Here is a 19,216-nt window from a genome sequence, read left to right as displayed (position 1 = left end):
GGTTGTGACAGTAAAACCGCAGCACTGACTCACTCACTTTCACATAACACCCACCATATGACTAGCTTCCCAGCAATGGGAACAATATCAGCATTCTCTTTTTCCCCTCAGTGCAGGGCTCAGTTTCAGAATGAATCTTCATGCAATTAGGCAGCGGAGATTCTGGATCACCGAGAGCGCAGAACCATCATGGGCATGAGTGAACCTGCACTATGTGCTCCCTCCTTTCCGTTAACACAACTGGTACTCCCTGGACCCACAGGTATTTAATGAAGGGATTACAAAGCTCTTGCGCTGGCTTGCAAACTCATCTCTGGATCATTCGTACTGATCACACCATAGTGTGCCAGCTGATCTCAGAACCTAGCTCCTGATCACTAACAAGGCACAGAGGGCTCCAGCCAGACTTCCTGCCCCTGGTCCCTGTTCAGATTACTGTGTCACTTCCCATGATTCATTACAGAATGATCTTGTGATCTGCACAGTTGAGTAACAAGCAGGATTGTTGTCAATGGCATCTGCAAATTTAGATCATAAGACAGGATGTTTATCACACTGGTGTTTGAAAGCTCTCATTAGAATGTATAAAACCCCTAGCCCTGAGGTTCATTTTGCTGGAGATCTCAGTCTCACTGATGAGGTCCAGTTCCTCTGACCATATCATAATGGCTCTGATGTTCCAATTTCACACAGCACCCGGGAGCTGCCAGAGGAACTGGCAGATGCTGTTACAATTACAACATTTGAAAGACATTTGGGCATCTACATGAACAGGAAAGCTTTAGAGGGATATGGACCAAACAAAGACAAGTGGGACAAGCTGAGTTTGGGAAATTTGGCTGGCATGGACAAGTTGGAGCGAAGGGTCTGTTTCCATGCTGTATGACTCTAGAACTGTACTGTACAGGCAACATTGTACTGTACTTTTCAGAGTGATGTCCTGATGAACCTATCCCAACAGTCACTGCATCAGAGATCAGATCGGTTTTCCTTTGTGTGAATCCAAGGAAACTAATGGGACCAGACGGATTACCAGGCCGTGCACTCAGAGCATGCGCAGGCAGAGATCTTCTTGGACATCTTCAACCTCTTCCTGCAGCAGGCTCCTGTCCCTGCCTGCTTCAAGAGGGCCAACATCATCCCTGGGCCTAAGAAGGCTCATGCAGCATGTCTCAATGACTACCGCCTGGTGACCCTAACCTCAGTGGTCAGGGAGTGCTTTGAAAGGCTGGTCATGGCATTAAATAAACTCCAGCCTCCCCACTACTCTTGACCCACCCTGATTTCCCTATCGGACCAACAGATCCACATCAGAAACCATACCACTTGCCCTTCACTCTGCCCTAGAACTTCTTGACACCAAGAACAGCTACGCAAGAATCCTACTCATTGACTACAGTTCAGCCTTCAACACTATTATATCCTCGAGACTGATTACTAAACTTAGTGATCTCAGACTAAGCCCCACTCTCTGCAACTGGATCCTCAGTTTCCTGACCCACAATCAGTGAAGGTTGGGGACAATATTTCATCCTCACTAACACTCAACACTGGAGCCTCCCAGACGTGCATACTCAGGCCCCTACTGTACTCTCTGTATACCCATGACTGCGTCGCCAAATACCAGACTAATGCCATTTACAAGTTCGCTGATGACACCACCATAGTTGGTCAAATCTCAGATGGTGATGAAACAGACTACAGACGGGAGGTGGAAGACCTGGAAAAATGGTGCACTGAGAATTACCTAGCTCTGAATGCCAGCAAAACCAAGGAACTCATTATTGACTTTTGGCGGGATGTTACTCGTGCCCCTCTACACATTAACAGCACAGAGGTGGGACAAGTGAAGAGTGTCAAGCTCCTGGGAGTGGTCATCCACAACAAGCTTTCTTGGACTCTTCATGAGGACTCACTGGTTATAAAGGCCCAACAATATCTCTTCCTCAGGCAGCTGAGGAAATTTGGCATGATGGTGAATACCCTTGCCACCTTTTATAGGTGCGCCAGAGAGCATTCTGTCTGGATGTATCACTACCTGGATCAGAGACGGTTACAGAGAGTGGTGAACTCGGCCTGGACAATCACAAAGGCCAACCTCCCATCTCTCGAATCCATCTACCAGGCCTGCTGTCAAGGAAAGGCCGCCAGCATTCTCAAAGATCCATCCCACCCTGGCAATGTTTTTCTACAACCTCTACCATCGGGCAGAAGGTACAGAAGCCTGAACACACACACACCAGCCGGTTTCATAACAGTTTCTACCCTGCTGTTGTTAGAGTACTGAATGGACTCTCAAACCCTTGACATTCGCCTGTACCTGTGTTTTTGTTTTTGTTGTTGTTTCCCTATTATTTACTATCTATGCTACATAACTGTGTGACCTGCCTGTATTGCTCGCAAGACAAAGCTTTTCACTGTGCCTCGGTACATGGGACAATAAATTCAATTCAATGCAACTCAAAGATTGCATGCTGGTTGGTGTGATAGAAAGGAAGGTGCATTGTTTTGCTGGTGGAGGCGTTTTACTGGTGTGTCCATCTGACAGTTCTCACCCAATAACCCAAGTGTGTCAGCTCTCCCTTTTTTGTATGTGCTTAAAACAATTCCTACCCCTCACTGTTTTTCTTCATGGATACAATGGGATTATAAACTGTGCAAGGGCCGTCACCTGAAATGCAGCAGGTACAACAAGCTGCTACAATGGGTTCTGGTGGTACAGGTGTAACATGCTTATCTCTGAAACAGGAAGCCCAGATTCAAATCCCACTTGTTCCCAAGACACGTTACATCATCTCTAAACAAGGCGATAAGAAAAGATCTACGGCAAGCTTCCAGATGAAGGACTTTCTTAAGAGTGTTTTCATCTCTCAGCCAGGAGGTCCAGGGTGAAGTCCCATCGGATCCAGAGATGGGACATACCACATCTGAAGAGGTTGATTAAAATAACGACAGCAATTTCCCAGAGACAGCAATATACCCCCAAAGAGTTAACAACCCTTGACCCGGGGTCAGTTATAATTCAGTTGGTGAGACGGCTGCTTTGCATTGAGGACTGATGCTCAGAGCATAGGTTCAATTCCCACACCAGTTGAAGGATTGTCCTTCTCAATGTCTCAGCTCATATACAGTAAGGACTCAGGGGTTAAACTCACCACCAATTATCACCCACAAAAAGACAGCATTGTCCCATGGTGGGGAGGACTGCGGGCACTTCACTGGTAAATCCAAACGATGCCCACTTGACACAAGCTCTCCGAACGATCAATTCTCTGAGTGCAGTTTTAACTAAACTTGGCACCTTGTTCCTTTCCAGATGAGGCACTTTGTTGCCTTTAGATATGCAGACACAGTGCGGCGCTCCCTCAGCGCCGACCCCCCGACAGTGCGGCGCTCCCTCGGCGCCGACCCCCCGACAGTGCGGCGCTCCCTCGGCGCCGACCCTCCGACAGTGCGGCGCTCCCTCGGCGCCGACCCTCCGACAGTGCGGCGCCCCCTCGGCGCCGACCCTCCGACAGTGCGGCGCTCCCTCGGCGCCGACCCTCCGACAGTGCGGCGCCCCCTCGGCGCCGACCCTCCGACAGTGCGGCGCTCCCTCGGCGCCGACCCTCCGACAGTGCGGCGCCCCCTCGGCGCCGACCCTCCGACAGTGCGGCACTCCCTCAGCGCCGACCCTCCGACAGTGCGGCACTCCCTCAGCGCCGACCCTCCGACAGTGCCCACTCCCTCAGCACTGACCCTCCGACAGTGCGGCACTCCCTCAGCACTGACCCTCCGACAGTGCGGCACTCCCTCAGCACTGACCCTCCGACAGTGCGGCACTCCCTCAGCACTGACCCTCCGACAGTGCCCACTCCCTCAGCACTGACCCTCCGACAGTGCGGCACTCCCTCAGCACTGACCCTCCGACAGTGCCCACTCCCTCAGCACTGACCCTCCGACAGTGCGGCACTCCCTCGGTACTGTCCCCATCTGGGGCCTCCTACCTCGAACGGGTTGACGTCGGTGCCTCCGGGCCCGCTGTTCCGGGCGGCCTGCTGCCCGGACATGGCGTCGGTGCAGAGTGGGCCCGGGATGAGGCCGAGGCTGCGTGTCGGTGCCTGGGCCTTTCCGAGGGGGATGGTCCCGGGCCTGGGGCCCTGGGGGATGGGCAGAGGCAGCGACGGTTGACTCTGACTACCGAGAGCTCGAGCTCCCCGCTGGCCCCGCCCAATGGGGAAGTGCCCCGCCCACTGGTGAAATAGCCCCGCCCATTCATGAATTTGCTCCGCCCTTCACCCCTTGCCCCTCCCCTCCCTTCATTTCCCCCTTCCCTATCCTCCCCACTCCCTCGTCCTTGAGCTAGCTCCGCCCCCATCTGGTCCCCGCCCCGTGAACTATGGCCCCGCCCACCTACGGGTTAGTCCCGCCTTTATCTTTATGCATGCGTTTGTAGCCCCGCCCAATCGGTGATCTCCCCGCCCTTTGGCGGATCCCGCTTTCCGCCGAGCGATGTGCACAATAGAAGCATGTGGCCCCGCCCCTTGCCTTGCCTGACGGCCCCGCCCCCACTGGACATTTCCGCGCCTGACCTTCGACCGCCCGCTGTGCGTATATCCCCGCCCATTGCCCCGCCCCCTGGATCTGTGGTGCCGCCCACTCCGCATGAACCCGCCCACTGCGTGTACGACCCCGCCTACTGGCCGACGTTTAAGCCAGACGGTAAACCCCGCCCCTTGAGATTGACTCCTCCCCCTTGTCCAGAACATTCCTCAGGTGGACATTGTCCATCATGGCGGTTGGGGAATGGGGGTGGGGGAGGGGCCCCTGAATAGAGAGAGATGGTTTGGTTTGGTTTGATTTGACTTATCATTGTCACTTGTACCTCGATCCAGTGAAAAGTTTTGTTTTGTGCGCAGTACATGTCTATAATGTAAGGGTCAACTGGGTGACTGTAGGGGTAACATTGGACCGGTCAAGGAATACAAAGAATGTGCGGAAATAGCATGATCAATGTTTGGGAGGGGTCTTCGATGATGTTGACTCAGTGTAGGTGGAGTCAATGGCTGGAACGGCCCCAAAGGAGCCTTCCACACCCATCAACGTTTCACCTGCACGTCCACCAATGTCATTTATTGTACCCGTTGCTCCCGACGCGGTCTCCTCTACATCGGGGAGACCGGACGCCTTCTCGCACAGCGCTTTAGGGAACATCTCCGGGACGCCCGCACCAATCAACCCCACCGCCCCGCGGCCCAACGTTTCAAATTCCCCCTCCCACTCTGCCGAGGACATGCAGGTCCTGGGCTGCCCTTCCACTGCCGCTCCCTCACTGCCCGACGCCTGGAGGAAGAACGCCTCATCTTCCGCCTCGGAACACTTCAACCCCAGGACATCAATGTGGACTTCACCTGTTTCCTCATCTCCCCTCCCCCCACCTTACCCCAGTTCCAACCTTTCAGCTCAGCACCATCCTCATGACCTGTCCTACCTGCCAATCTCCCTTCCCACCTATCCGCTCCACCCTCCTCTCTGACCTATCACCTCCATCCCCATCCACCTATTGTACTCTTTGCTACCTTCCCCCACCCTCCTCTCTGACCTATTACCTCCATCCCACCCCCATCCACCTACTGTACTCTTTGCTACCTTCCCCACCCTCCTCTCTGACCTATTACCTCTGTCCCACCCCCATCCAACTATTGTACTCTTTGCTACCTTCTTGCCAGCCCCACCCCCCCTTCCCATTGATCTCTCCACCCTGGAGGCTCCCTGCCTTCAGTCCTGATGAAGGGCTTTTGCCTGAAATGTAGATTTGCCTGCTCTGCTCTAATCTAGACTCTGATTTCCAGCATCTGCAGCCCTCATGTTTGCCTCAATGGCTGGAAAGTCAGCTTGTGTTCACGAGCGCAGTTCCTTACGATCCTGGGCATCCCAGATAGACTGCTTTCTATGGTGCATCAATAAGGGTTGGACATAACCAAATTTCCTTAACCTCCTGAGGAAGTGGAGGCGTTTGCAATATTCAATCATTTTCCCTTGTATCTGTGACTATTTTTTGATTACATTTAGGGAACAAGGACATTGAGAAGCAGTGTTAAGGAAGTGGAAATATGCGCCACAAACCCCAGAATGAGATGGCGTCCATAGAAGGTGGATGGAGAACACTTGCACAGGCTCAGCCAATTGAGTGAGATTTATTTTCTTGGTTAAATATACACAGAGCATAAAAACGACAGCAAGGTGCTGAAAGAGCACAGCCCTAGGTTGCTAAGCTCTCAAAGCCTTTTATTGAGTCATACAGCACGGAAACAGATAATTCGGTCCAACCAGTCCATGCCCACCATAATCCCAAACTAATCTAGTCCTATCTGCCTGCTCCTGGCCCATATCCCTCCAAACATTTCCTGTTCGTGAATTAGTCCAAATGTCTTTTAAACATTGTAACTGTAGCCACATACATCGCTTCCTCTGAAGGTTCATTGTACATACAAACCCTCTCTCCGTGTAAACAAAAATTGCCTCTCATGTCTTTTACAAATGTTTCTCCCCTCACCTCAAAAATATGCCCCTTTGGTCTTCAAATCCCCCCACCCTAAAGAAAAGGCACCTTATCTGTACCCCTCTTCATAAACCTGTCTAAAATGATTCTCAACCTCCTACACTCCAGTGAAAAGTGTCCCAGCCTCCCTAACCTCTCCTTATAACTGAAACCTCCATCCCCAACAACATCCTGGTAAATCTCTCCTGAACCCTGTCCAGCTTAATAATACCTGTCCTATAATGTGTAACCGGAAATGTGTAACCTCTAACATATAACCTCTAACGTATAACCTATAATACCGAGAACGGGACACAGTGTGCCAGAAGAGGCCTCACCAATATCCTGTACAACCTCAACATAAGGTCTGAGCAATGAAGGCAAGCATGCTAAATGCTTTTTTAACTACCTTATCTAAATGTATCGCAAGCTTCAAAGAATTAATTTGAATTTACCTTGCAGTTATCCAAATTAAACTCCATTTGATACTCTTCTTCAACCTATTGGCCCAATTGATCAAGATCTCTTTGTAATCTTCGATAACTTGCTTGAGTGTCTACTAAACCACCAATCTTGCTAACTTACTAAATAGTGACTCCTATATTCTACAGTCTCATCTACATCACTTGTATAAATGACAAACAAAAGTTGGTAGCTTCCATCAAGATCTGTCTGTGGGGTAAGAGATTCTCTGTGTGTTCAGCCACTACATGGCAAAGCCAGACTGAGTAATGCTGCATCTAGTCACCTCTAATTATTCAGTTTCTTTAAAGCCTCTTGCCTTTAGCTCAAAATGAGCAGTAACTGACCGTTGTCTGCACGAAGGTACACACCACAGGAATGTGGAAGTGATGCTTTGCAAACAACATTTCTCTGTAACCTTTCATTTATTATCACTTATTTGAACAGCGAGTCAGTCTGTGGCCTGGGAATTATATACCTGAGCCACTCGCCCATTCTCCTGGTCTCAGTCTATGCTACATGTCCTTCCTGTGGTATTAATTGAATTGCTAAGATGTACGGAGGCTGAACTGTCTGTCCAATGTAACTGGAGGCCATCAAACCCACTACGCATTGTGACTACGCATTCCCGTCAGCACCCGTTCCCAAACCCCCTATCCCCACGCAGCCCCACCACAGCAAGATCCCCGTCTATGGTTCACCCTCCCCACCAACCCCAATCCTCACTGTACCCCTCCCCAACCCAGGATCCATCCTTCTAACCTGCACGTCGATAGGGGAGCATTATAATTACACAAAAGAACATTTGGAGCCACCCCAACACAGAGATGGTATGAGTCTCAGACGAACGACAGCAGATAGCAAGGAGACACATTGTCGGAAAGCTGGACACCCAGGTTGGGGGGAGGTTGAGCAATTGGCATATGAGGTTGGGGTTAGCAATCCACGATTCCGTCAGTGAATGGGTCTGAAAGCCAGCAGTGGTGGGTCATCCACCATCACAATAAATCCGTAAAATAATTTCAGATCCGCTTCGGATTTCGTGACAATCTGGAACTTCCTTAAAATCTGGAGGAGTGAGAAAGGAAAAATGGAACAGAAAATGAGTCAGGCAGCGGCTCATTGGTGAAAGGCGATTCTAATTGTGGATGAGCACGGGAAGGAAGATGGGAGGATGGAGGTTCGAGCTGACCTGTGCTGACAAGGTAGTGAGCTGGAAGGATCCCAGTTTCACAACCCACTAACTCTCACTGACAAACCAAACTCCTGGTGCAAGTGAGCACCTTGAAGCATGAGGGCCACCACAACAAAGGTGCAGGGAGAGGGCTGGTGGTGGGGTGGTGGGGTTGTGGGGCAGTGGGGGAAGCCAGATACTGACTTGTCACCTGAAACTTGGTGAAAGACAGGGAGAGAGACTGTATTACATCGGGCAGCAGGCGGACTGTCGTTTAGATTTGGGACAGAGACAGAGACAGTCCCACACCGGGCAGCAGACTGACTCTCGTTTAGATTTGGGACAGAGACAGAGACAGTCCCACACCGGGCAGCAGACTGACTGTCATTTAGATTTGGGACAGAGACAGTCCCACACCGGGCAGCAGACTGACTCTCGTTTAGATTTGGGACAGAGACAGAGACAGTCCCACACCGGGCAGCAGACTGACTCTCGTTTAGATTTGGGACAGAGACAGAGACAGTCCCACACCGGGCAGCAGACTGGCTCTCGTTTAGGTTTGGGACAGAGACAGAGACAGTCCCACATCGGGCAGCAGACTGGCTCTCGTTTAGATTTGGGACAGAGACAGTGACAGAGTGTACCTGACTGAAAGGACAGAATTGAAAGGCTGCCCTTGTCAGGTAAACCCAGCACCATCTCCTGCTGGATTTATCTCCGGAGATAGAGTGAAGTGTATCTAACCACTCAGTCCCCAGTTCAGTTCCTGCCTCATACTCACGTGGATTAGAAAGATTCCGATTTCTGTCTCCGCCACCCTGCGTCCAATGCATTGTCTCACCCCAAAGCCAAAGTTCACAGCCTGGAAATAGTTCCTGTTCCGGGTTAGCCACCTTGCTGGGTTATATCTCTCAGGCTGTGGAAAAATCTCCGGACTCCTGCCCATGGTGTAAAGTCCCGCTGTCACCATGGTCTGTGAAGGGAGAGGGAGAGACCGAGAATGAGAGGGAGCTCCAGTCAGACCTGGTGGAAATCCCATCATGTAAGCTGGACAGAATGAGAAACATCACCACGACAACGTTCACCCCCCAACACCATTCCAACATACGTACTTGGAGATTTATTCAACTGAGCGAACTCACAAACTGTAATGTATGAAAAACAGCACAATGTATGTGCACAGGAAGATCCCACAAACAATGCAAAGCTGAGCAGATATCTTTATTTAAACTGTTAGCAAGATACAGGCTCACTCAGAAAGTTAGGAAGAACTCACTTGCTCTTCTTAGAAACAGTGGCCAAGGCATCCTTTATATACCTGGTAGGGTCCAAAGTCCCAACATTCCCTCCCACAGTGTCCGCTCCCGCAACCTTGACCCTCTGACAGCACCCACTCCCTCACCTTGACCCTCTGACAGTGCAGCGCTCCCTCAGCACTGACCCTCCAACAGTGCGGCACTCCCTCAGCACTGACCCTCCAACAGTGCGGCGCTCCCTCAGCACTGACCCTCTGACAGTGCAGCGCTCCCTCAACGTTGAGCCTCCAAAGGTGCCTGCTCCCTCTGTCGTGAATGTCTGACAGTGCCTGCTCTCTCAGCACTGACTCTCCAACAGAGACCAATCACTCAGCATTGACCTTCTGACAGTGCCTGCTCCCTCAGCACTGACCCTATGACTGTGTGGCTCTCCCTCAGTGCTGACCCTCTGACAGTGCGGTGCTCTCTCAGTGCTGTCCCTCCGACAGTGCTCACTTCCTCAGCACTGACCCTCAACAGTGCCCGTTTCCTCAGCACTGACCCTCCGACAGTGCCCGCTTCCCCTTAGCGCTGACCCTCCGACAGTGCTCACTCCCTCAGCACTGACCCTCCGACCGTACCTGCCCCCTCAGCACTGACCCTCTGACAGTGCGGCGCTCCCTCAGCGCTGACCCTCTGACAATGCCCGCTCCCTCAGCACTGACCCTCCGACAGTGTGGTGCTCCCTCAGCGAATACCCTCTGACAATGCCCGCTCCCTCAGCGCTGACCCTCCGACAGTGTGGTGCTCCCTCAGTGCTGACCCTCTGACAATGCCCGCTCCCTCAGCGCTGACCTTCTGACAGTGTGGTCCTCCCTCAGCGCTGACCCTCCGACAATGCCCGTTCCCTCAGCGCTGACCCTCCGACAGTGTGGTGCTCCCTCAGCGCTGACCCTCCGACAATGCCCGTTCCCTCAGCACTGACCCTCTGACAGTGTGGTGCTCCCTCAGCGCTGACCCTCCGACAGTGCGGCACTCCCTCAGTGCTGACCCTCTGACAGTGCCCGCTCCCTCAGCACTGACCCTCCGACCGTACCTGCCCCCTCAGCACTGACCCTCCTCAGTGCGGCACTCCCTCAGCACTGACCCTCCGACAGTGTGGTGTTCCCTCAGTGCTGACCCTCCGAAAGTTCCCAGTACGATAGTGTGGATGCTGGCTTCCTGAGAGAATGTGGGTGCAGTGTAGAAAGTTGCCATTTGGCCTGTGGAATCTACACCCACCCTCCAAAATGCATTCCAGCCAAAGCCACACCCCTACCCCATCCCCATAGCCTGATATGGAGCTATTCCCATGGCCAGTCCACCTCACTGGACTGTGGCAGGAAACCAGAGAACCCAGAGGAAACCCCCACAGAGACAGGGAGGGTGGAATTGAGCCCAGCTCCCTGGTATTGAGGCAGCAGTGCTAACCACAGAGCCACCATGCCATGGTCCTGGTCACTTACCCCGGCTGGAATCTGGTAGTTCTGAATGACAATGTCATGAGCTGGATACCGTTGCAGAGTGACACCAATTGGGTACAGTCTGGAAAGGGGAAGATGAAGAGTTGGTGGAATGAGTGCATCAAATATATCAGCAATAATCCACAACCTGAACACAGGACTCTCAGACACCGACTGGAGGAGGATTACACATCCCCCTGTACACCTTCCCAGGCAACTACATCACAGCTTGTCTCTTTGTCAGGACTGAGTCTGCATTCACAACTACACTTCACAGGAGGGATCACTGGACAGTGACCAGGAGCAGGAACCCTGCCTGATTTCCCCACACCCCCCCCCTCTCTCTAATATAGGCGTCAGTGGGCAGTGACCAGGAGCAGGAACCCTGGCTGATTCCCCCCCCTCTCTCTAATATAGGGGTAAGTGGGCAGTGACCAGGAGCAGGAACCCTGGCTGATTTCCCCCCTCTCTCTCTAATATAGGGGTCAGTGGACAGTGACCAGGAGCAGGAACCCTGGCTGATTTCCCCCCCCTTTCTCTAATATAGGGGTCAGTGGACAGTGACCAGGAGCAGGAACCCTGGCTGGTTTCTCCCACCCATCCCTCTCTCATATCGGGGCCATTGGTCAATGATTACAGACGCCCTTACCGTAATGTTTCCTTGATTGCAGCCCGGAGCAGTGGAACAGAGCTCATTAATTTACACACATCCCCCTGAGCCTGACCATAGGCCGTGGTCACCTCGTCACGGAGGGCAGCTTGGACAGATGGGTTCCGAGCCAACTCAAACAGGGTGAACAGGAGAGTGTGTGCTGTCTGGGGAGATGAACAGGAGTTTAGGCTGCACATAGAGATGTACAGCACAGAAACAGACCCTTCGGTCCAACCTGTCCATGCCAACCTGATATCCCAACCCAATCTAGTCCCACCTGCCAGCACCCGGCCCATATCCCTCCAAACCCTTCCTATTCATATACCCATCCAAATGCCTCTTAAATGTTGTAATTGTACCAGCCCCCACCACTTCCTCTGGCAGCTCATTCCATACACGTACCACCCTCTGTGTGAAAAAGTTGCCCCTTAGGTCTCTTTTATATCTTTCCCCTCTCACCCTAAACCTATGCCCCTCTAGTTCTGGACTCCCCCTCCCCAGGGAAAAGACTTTGCCTATTTACCCTATCCATGCCCCTCATCATTTTGTAAACCTCTATAAGGTCAGCCCTCAGCCTCCGACGCTCCAGGGAAAACAGCCCCAGCCTGTTCAGCCTCTCCCTGTAGCTCAGATCCTCCAACCCTGGCAACATCCTTGTAAATCTTCTCTGAACCCTTTCAAGTTTCACAACATCTTTCCAATAGGAAGGAGACCAGAATTGCACACAATATTCCAACAGTGGTCTAACCAACGTCCTGTACAGCCACAACATGACCTCCCAACTCCTGTACTCAGTACTCTGACCAATAAAGGAAAGCATACCAAACGCCACCTTCACTATCCTATCTACCTGCGACTCCACTTCCAAGGAGCTATGAGCCTGCATTCCAAGGTCTCTCTGTTCAGCAACACTCCCTAGGACCTTACCATTAAGTGTATAAGTCCTGCTAAGATTTGCTTTCCCAAAATGCAGCACCTCGCATTTATCTGAATTAAACCCCATCTGCCACTTCTCAGCCCATTGGCCCATAGAACATAGAACAGTCCAGCACAGAACAGGCCCTTCAGCCCACGGTGTTGTGCTGACCACTGATCCTCATGTCTGCATCCTCAAATGTCTGTGACCATATGCATGTCCAGCAGTCTCTTAAATGTCCCCGATGACCCTGCCTCCACAACTGCTGCTGGCAACACATTCCACGCTCTCACAACTCTCTGTGTAAAGAACCTGCCTCTGACATCCCCTCTATACTTTCCTCCAACCTGCTTAAAACTATGACCCCTCATGTTAGTCATTTCTGCCCCGGGAATTAGTCTCTGGCTGTCGTCTCTATCTATGCCTCTCATTATCTTGTATACCTCAATTCAGTCCCCTCTCCCCCTCCTTTTCTCCAATGAAAAAAGTCCGAGCCTCTGTTTATCAACCTCTGTTTATAAGATAAGTCCTCCAGTCAGGCAGCATCCTGGTAAACCTCCTCTGAACCCTCTCCAAAGCATCCACATCTTTCCTATACAGAGGGATCTACGTACCTGCACACCAAGATCCCTCTGCTCCTCCACACTGCCAAGAATCCTATCCTTAATCCTGTACTCAGCTTTCAAATTCGACCTCCCAAAATGCATCACCTCGCATTTATTCAGGTTGAACTCCATCTGCCACCTCTCAGCCCATCTCTGCATCCTGTCAATGTCCCGCTGCAGCCTACAACAGCCCTCTATACTGTCAACGACACCTCCAACCTTTGTGTCATCTGCAAACTTGCTAACCCAACCTTCAATCCCCTCATCCAAGTCATTAATAAAAATTACAAACAGTAGAGGCCCAAGGACAGAGCCCTGTGGAACACCACTCCCCACTGACTTCCAGGCAGAATATTTTCCTTCTACTACCACTCGCTGTCTTCTGTTGGCCAGCCAATTCTGTATCCAGACAGCTATATTCCCCTGAATCCCATTCCTCCTGTACTTCTGAATGAGCCTACCATGGGGAACCTTATCAAATGCCTTGCTGAAGTCCATATACACCACATCCACAGCTCAACCCTCATCAACTTTTCTAGTCACATCCTCAAAGAACTCGATAAGGTCTGTGAGGCATGACCTGCCCCTCACAAAGCTGTGCTGACTGCATTTAATCAGGCCATGCTCTTCCAGATGGTCATAAATCCTATCCCTCAGAATCCTTTCTAACACCTTGCAGACGACAGACGTGAGACTGACTGGTCTGTAATTGCCGGGGATTTCCCTATTTCCTTTCTTGAAGAGAGGAATTACATCTGATCAAGATTCCGTTGTAATCTGAGGTAACCCTCTTCGCTGTCCACTACACCTCCACTTTTGGTGTCATCTGACTATACTTCTTATACTTGCATCCAAATCATTTATGTAAATGAGGAAGAGCAGAGGACCCAGCACCGATCCTTGTAGCACTCCACTGGTCACTGGCCTCCAGTCTGAAAAACAACCCTCCACCACCACCCTCTGTCTTCTACCTTGGAGCCAGTTCTGTATCCAAATGGCTGGTTCTCCCTGTATTCCTGAGATCTAACCTTGCTAACCAGTCTCCCATGAGGAACCTTGTCGAACACCTTACTGAAGTCCATATAGCTCACAACTACTGCTCTGCCCTCATCAATCCTCTTTGTTACTTCTTCAAAAAACACAATCAGGTTTGTGAGACATGATTTCCCACAGACAAAGCCATGTTGACTATCCCTAATCAGTCCTTGCCTTTCCAAATACATGTACATCCTGTCCCTCAGGATTCCCTCCAACAACTTGCCCACCACACACATCCTGCATTCCCAGACCCTGCTCCTGTACACCCCCACCCAGACACTCAGTACCCCCTCCCCAATACTGCACACACACATCCTGCAATCCCAGAGCCTGCTGCTGTACACCCCCACCCAGACACTCGCTGCCCACCCTCACTCCGACAAGTCCCGGCCCTCCCAATCACTCCGCCATGCGCCCCCAGCCCAGATTGCAGCCCACCCCCCCCCCCCCCACTCTGGTGTCTGTCTGGGATGGAGCAGACTGAAGACAGTGCAGTCCCCCTCCATGCTGAGACACTCACTGTTTCCACACTGCCCACCATCAGCTCCACCGAGTTGGCCTTGATGATGTCAATTGGAAGCTTGGACTGATGGATCAGCTCAGGGATAATTCCCAAGTACTGCCTCTCTCCTTCCGGAACATTCTGCAGCCTCAGCAAAAGTTGCCTAAAGCACTGGTCAGCTGGAGATGAACAGAGAGCAGGAACGGTGAATCAGAGCAGGACTTCTGCAGTGAATGGTTACTCTCCAAACTGAACGAGAGGGTCACTGTATTCTGGAAGTGGAGTCACAGGTACATAGAGCAGCAAACAACCCACTTGGTATGCTTGCCTTTATTCATCAGGGCATTGAGTATACGAGGAGAAAGTGAGGACTGCAGATGGTGGGGATCAGAGCTGAAACTGTGTTGCTGGAAAAGCGCAGCAGGTCAGGCAGCATCCAAGGAGCAGGAGAATCGACGTTTTGGGCATAAGCCCTTCTTCAGGAATGAGGAGAGTGTGCCAAGCAGGCTAAGATAAAAGGTAGGGAGGAGGGACTTGGGGGAGGGGCGATGGAAATGCGATAGGTGGAAGGAGGTCAAGGTGAGGGTGATAGGCCGGAGTGGGGTGGGGGCGGAGAGGTCAGGAAGAAGATTGCAGGTTAGGAGGGTGGTGCTGAGTTTGAAGGAATCGACTGAGACAAGGTGGGGGGAGGGGAAATGAGGAAACTGGAGAAATCTGAGTTCAACCCTTGTGGTTGGAGGGTTCCCAGGCGGAAGATGAGGCGCTCTTCCTCCGGGCGTCGTGTTGCCATGGTCTGGCGATGGAGGAGTCCAAGGACCTGCATGTCCTCGGTGGAGTGGGAGGGGGAGTTGAAGTGTTGAGCCACGGGGTGGTTGGGTTGGTTGGTCCGGGCGTCCCAGAGGTGTTCTCTGAAACGTTCCGCAAGTAGGCGGCCTGTCTCCCCAATATAGAGGAGGCCACATCGGGTGCAGCGGATGCAATAGATGATGTGTGTGGAGGTGCAGGTGAATTTGTGGCGGATATGGAAGGATCCCTTGGGGCCTTGGAGAGAGGTAAGGGAGGAGGTGTGGGCGCAAGTTGAGTATAGGAGTTGGGAGGTCATGTTTAGCAGCTGCACAGGACGTTAGTTAGGCCAGTTTTGGAATATTGCATTCAATTCTAATCTCCTTGCTATAGAAATGATGTTGAGAAAGTTGAAAGGCTTCAGAAAATATTTACAGGGATGTTGCCAGGGTTGGAGGATTTCAGCTGGAGGCAGAGGCTATATAGACTGGGGCTGTTTTCCCTGAAGCATCGGAGGCTGAGGGGTGACCTTAAAGGGGTTTATAAAATCATGATGGGCATGGATAGGGTGAATAGATGAGGTCTTTTCCCTGGGTGGTGCCTCCAAAACTAGAGGGCATAGGTTTAAGATGAGTGGGGAAAGATATAAAAGGATCCTAAGGGGTAACCTTTTAATACAGAGGATGGTGCGTGTGTGGAATGAGCTGCCAGAGGATGTGGTGGAGACTGATACAATAATAATATTTTAAAAAGGCATCTGGATGGGTATTTGAACAGGAAGGGTTTAGAGGGATATGGGCCAGATGCTGAAAAATGGGACCAAATTAATTTCGGATATCTGGTCGACGTGGAAATGTTGGACCAAAGGATCTGTTTCCATGCTGTGCAGCTCGAGTGAAGGCAGAGAGAGATAATGAACAGGACCCTGACTCCCCCTTCCCTCTCCCTTTCAGATTCCTTGACAGGGCACGGGCTTTGGTGGCCAAGCTGGGATTTCTTGCCATCCCTAATTGCCCTCAAACTGAGTGCCTTGCTCAGCCACTCCAGAGGGCTATATCGCTGTGGGGTCTGGAGTCACGTGCAGGCCTCGACCAGGTAAGGACAGCAGATTTCCCTCCCCGATGGGACTTCCTGTGGTTGGGGTTCGTGAGGGATGTGGAGACAGGCAGCTGGGGAGAGTTAGTGTGTAGCACCCACCGTGTTCAAACAGAAAGTCCCACGCTGCTACGTGATCTCGCCAGGGTTTCATATTCAGCCATTTGGCCAGCTCCAGGGGAATGTACAGCAAGGGGATAGTCGTCTGTAACATCTCTTCAACCGCTTGGATAAATCTCTCAGAGCTGGGATCCACTTCCTCTGCAAATAAACCCAGTCTCTCTCCGTACAGGAGGTGGAAACTGGCTGGGAAGAGAGGGACTTGGATATTAACCAGGTGGAGGATAGTGTCAATATAAATAGGAGCCCCAGTAAACACGTCTTCCCCTCACTCCCCCATCTGTCATTCCCCCGGGACACTCTAATCGACCACAAATAACCCCACCCCCGTCATGTAACCCGTGCCCCTTCCCCTCCACCCTGCTCACCATCCAAGGGCTGAAGGCGTCTTTCCAGGTTGAAGCAGCGTGTCACCTGGACCCCCTCCCATCCTGGGTATTGGTAACGCTGTGCCCAACTTGGCCTACTCTAGAATGAAGGAACTAAAGGCAGTCTGGGTGACCACATGGCAGAACACCACTGCGCAAGCATGGCCCCCACCATTCTAACACAGCGTCCTGTTCACATGCCCACATCACTGCCCATGACATGCTGCAGTGTTCCAGTGACTCCCAGCACAAACTGGAGGAGACTTCACCTGAGGAAGGAGCAGTGCTCCGAAAACTGCTGCTTCCAAATAAACATCTTGGACGAAAAGCTGGTGTTTGGCGACTTCTGATTTTGTCCAGGCCAGTCCAACACCAGCACCTCCACTCCTGACTTCATAGTGAGTGCAATAACTTCAGATCCTGAAGCAATTCCCATTCATTCCCTTTCTTGTAGATTTACTTGTTCCATTCTCGGTCATCAACACTGAAAACGTTAGCTCGCCCTCTCACCATGGAGGACGTCTGACCCACCAATCGATACATCCCGGGTAAGGGAGAGAGAGAGAGAGAGAGAGAGAGACAGAGAGTTTGATATAACCCGGGTAAGGGAGAGAGAGAGTGATCGATATAACCCGGGTAAGGGAGAGAGAGAGAGAGTGATCGATATAACCCGGGTAAGGGAGAGAGAGAGAGAGTGATCGATATAACCCGGGTAAGGGAGAGAGAGAGAGAGTGATCGATATAACCCGGGTAAGGGAGAGAGAGAGAGTGATCGATATAACCCGGGTAAGGGAGAGAGAGAGAGAGTGTTCGATATAACCCGGGTAAGGGAGAGAGAGTGTGAGTGATCGATATAACCCGGGTAAGGGAGAGAGAGAGAGAGAGAGAGAGAGAGTGATCGATATAACCCGGGTAAGGGAGAGAGAGAGAGAGAGAGAGAGAGTGATCGATATAACCCGGGTAAGGGAGAGAGAGAGTGTTCGATATAACCCGGGTAAGGGAGAGAGAGAGAGTGATCGATATAACCCGGGTAAGGGAGAGAGAGAGAGTGATCGATATAACCTTGGTAAGGGAGAGAGAGAGAGAGAGAGAGAGAGTGATCGATATAACCCGGGTAAGGGAGAGAGAGAGTGTTCGATATAACCCGGGTAAGGGAGAGAGAGAGAGTGATCGATATAACCCGGGTAAGGGAGAGAGAGTGTGAGTGATCGATATAACCCGGGTAAGGGAGAGAGAGAGAGTGATCGATATAACCCGGGTAAGGGAGAGAGAGAGAGAGTGTTCGATATAACCCGGGTAAGGGAGAGAGAGAGAGTGTTCGATATAACCCGGGTAAGGGAGAGAGAGAGAGTGATCGATATAACCCGGGTAAGGGAGAGAGAGAGAGTGTTTGATATAACCCGGGTAAGGGAGAGAGTGATCGATATAACCCGGGTAAGGGAGAGAGAAAGTGTTCGATATAACCCGGGTAAGGGAGAGAGAGAGAGAGTGATCGATATAACCCGGGTAAGGGAGAGAGAGAGAGTGATCGATATAACCCGGGTAAGGGAGAGAGAGAGAGTGTTTGATATAACCCGGGTAAGGGAGAGAGAGAGAGTGTTTGATATAACCCGGGTAAGGGAGAGAGAGAGAGAGTGTTTGATATAACCCGGGTAAGGGAGAGAGAAAGTGTTCGATATAACCCGGGTAAGGGAGAGAGAAAGTGTTCGATATAACCCGGGTAAGGGAGAGAGAGTGTGAGTGATCGATATAACCCGGGTAAGGGAGAGAGAGAGAGAGTGATCGATATAACCCGGGTAAGGGAGAGAGAGTGTGAGTGATCGATATAACCCGGGTAAGGGAGAGAGAGAGAGAGAGAGAGAGAGAGAGTGATCGATATAACCCGGGTAAGGGAGAGAGAGAGTGTTCGATATAACCCGGGTAAGGGAGAGAGAGAGAGTGATCGATATAACCCGGGTAAGGGAGAGAGAGTGTGAGTGATCGATATAACCCGGGTAAGGGAGAGAGAGAGAGTGATCGATATAACCCGGGTAAGGGAGAGAGAGTGATTGATATAACCCGGGTAAGGGAGAGAGAGAGAGTGATCGATATAACCCGGGTAAGGGAGAGAGAGAGAGAGTGTTCGATATAACCTGGGTAAGGGAGAGAGAGAGAGTGTTCGATATAACCCGGGTAAGGGAGAGAGAGAGAGTGTTCGATATAACCCGGGTAAGGGAGAGAGTGATCGATATAACCCGGGTAAGG

At 51.5% G+C, this 19,216-nt stretch overlaps 1 protein-coding gene across 1 annotated transcript in view; it reads right to left on the bottom strand.

Annotated features, from left to right (window-relative positions):
• Nucleotides 1-19,216, bottom strand: part of LOC132805516 (uncharacterized) — a 90,067-nt gene that overhangs the window by 18,025 nt on the left and 52,826 nt on the right. Inside the window, exons 20-24 of the mRNA XM_060820628.1 lie at nt 14,625-14,785; nt 11,543-11,709; nt 10,897-10,975; nt 8,938-9,129; nt 3,987-4,232 (exon numbers count right to left, since the gene is read on the bottom strand). Coding sequence (XP_060676611.1) covers nt 3,987-4,232; nt 8,938-9,129; nt 10,897-10,975; nt 11,543-11,709; nt 14,625-14,785 — 845 coding nt within the window. The remainder of the gene's footprint in view (nt 1-3,986; nt 4,233-8,937; nt 9,130-10,896; nt 10,976-11,542; nt 11,710-14,624; nt 14,786-19,216) is intronic.

The sequence above is a fragment of the Hemiscyllium ocellatum genome, chromosome 50, assembly GCF_020745735.1.
Source record: "Hemiscyllium ocellatum isolate sHemOce1 chromosome 50, sHemOce1.pat.X.cur, whole genome shotgun sequence".
In the NCBI taxonomy this organism is placed as follows: Eukaryota; Metazoa; Chordata; class Chondrichthyes; order Orectolobiformes; family Hemiscylliidae; genus Hemiscyllium; species Hemiscyllium ocellatum.
The sequence above is the reverse complement of the archived record's forward strand: the minus strand, read 5'-3'. Positions and strand labels throughout refer to the sequence as shown.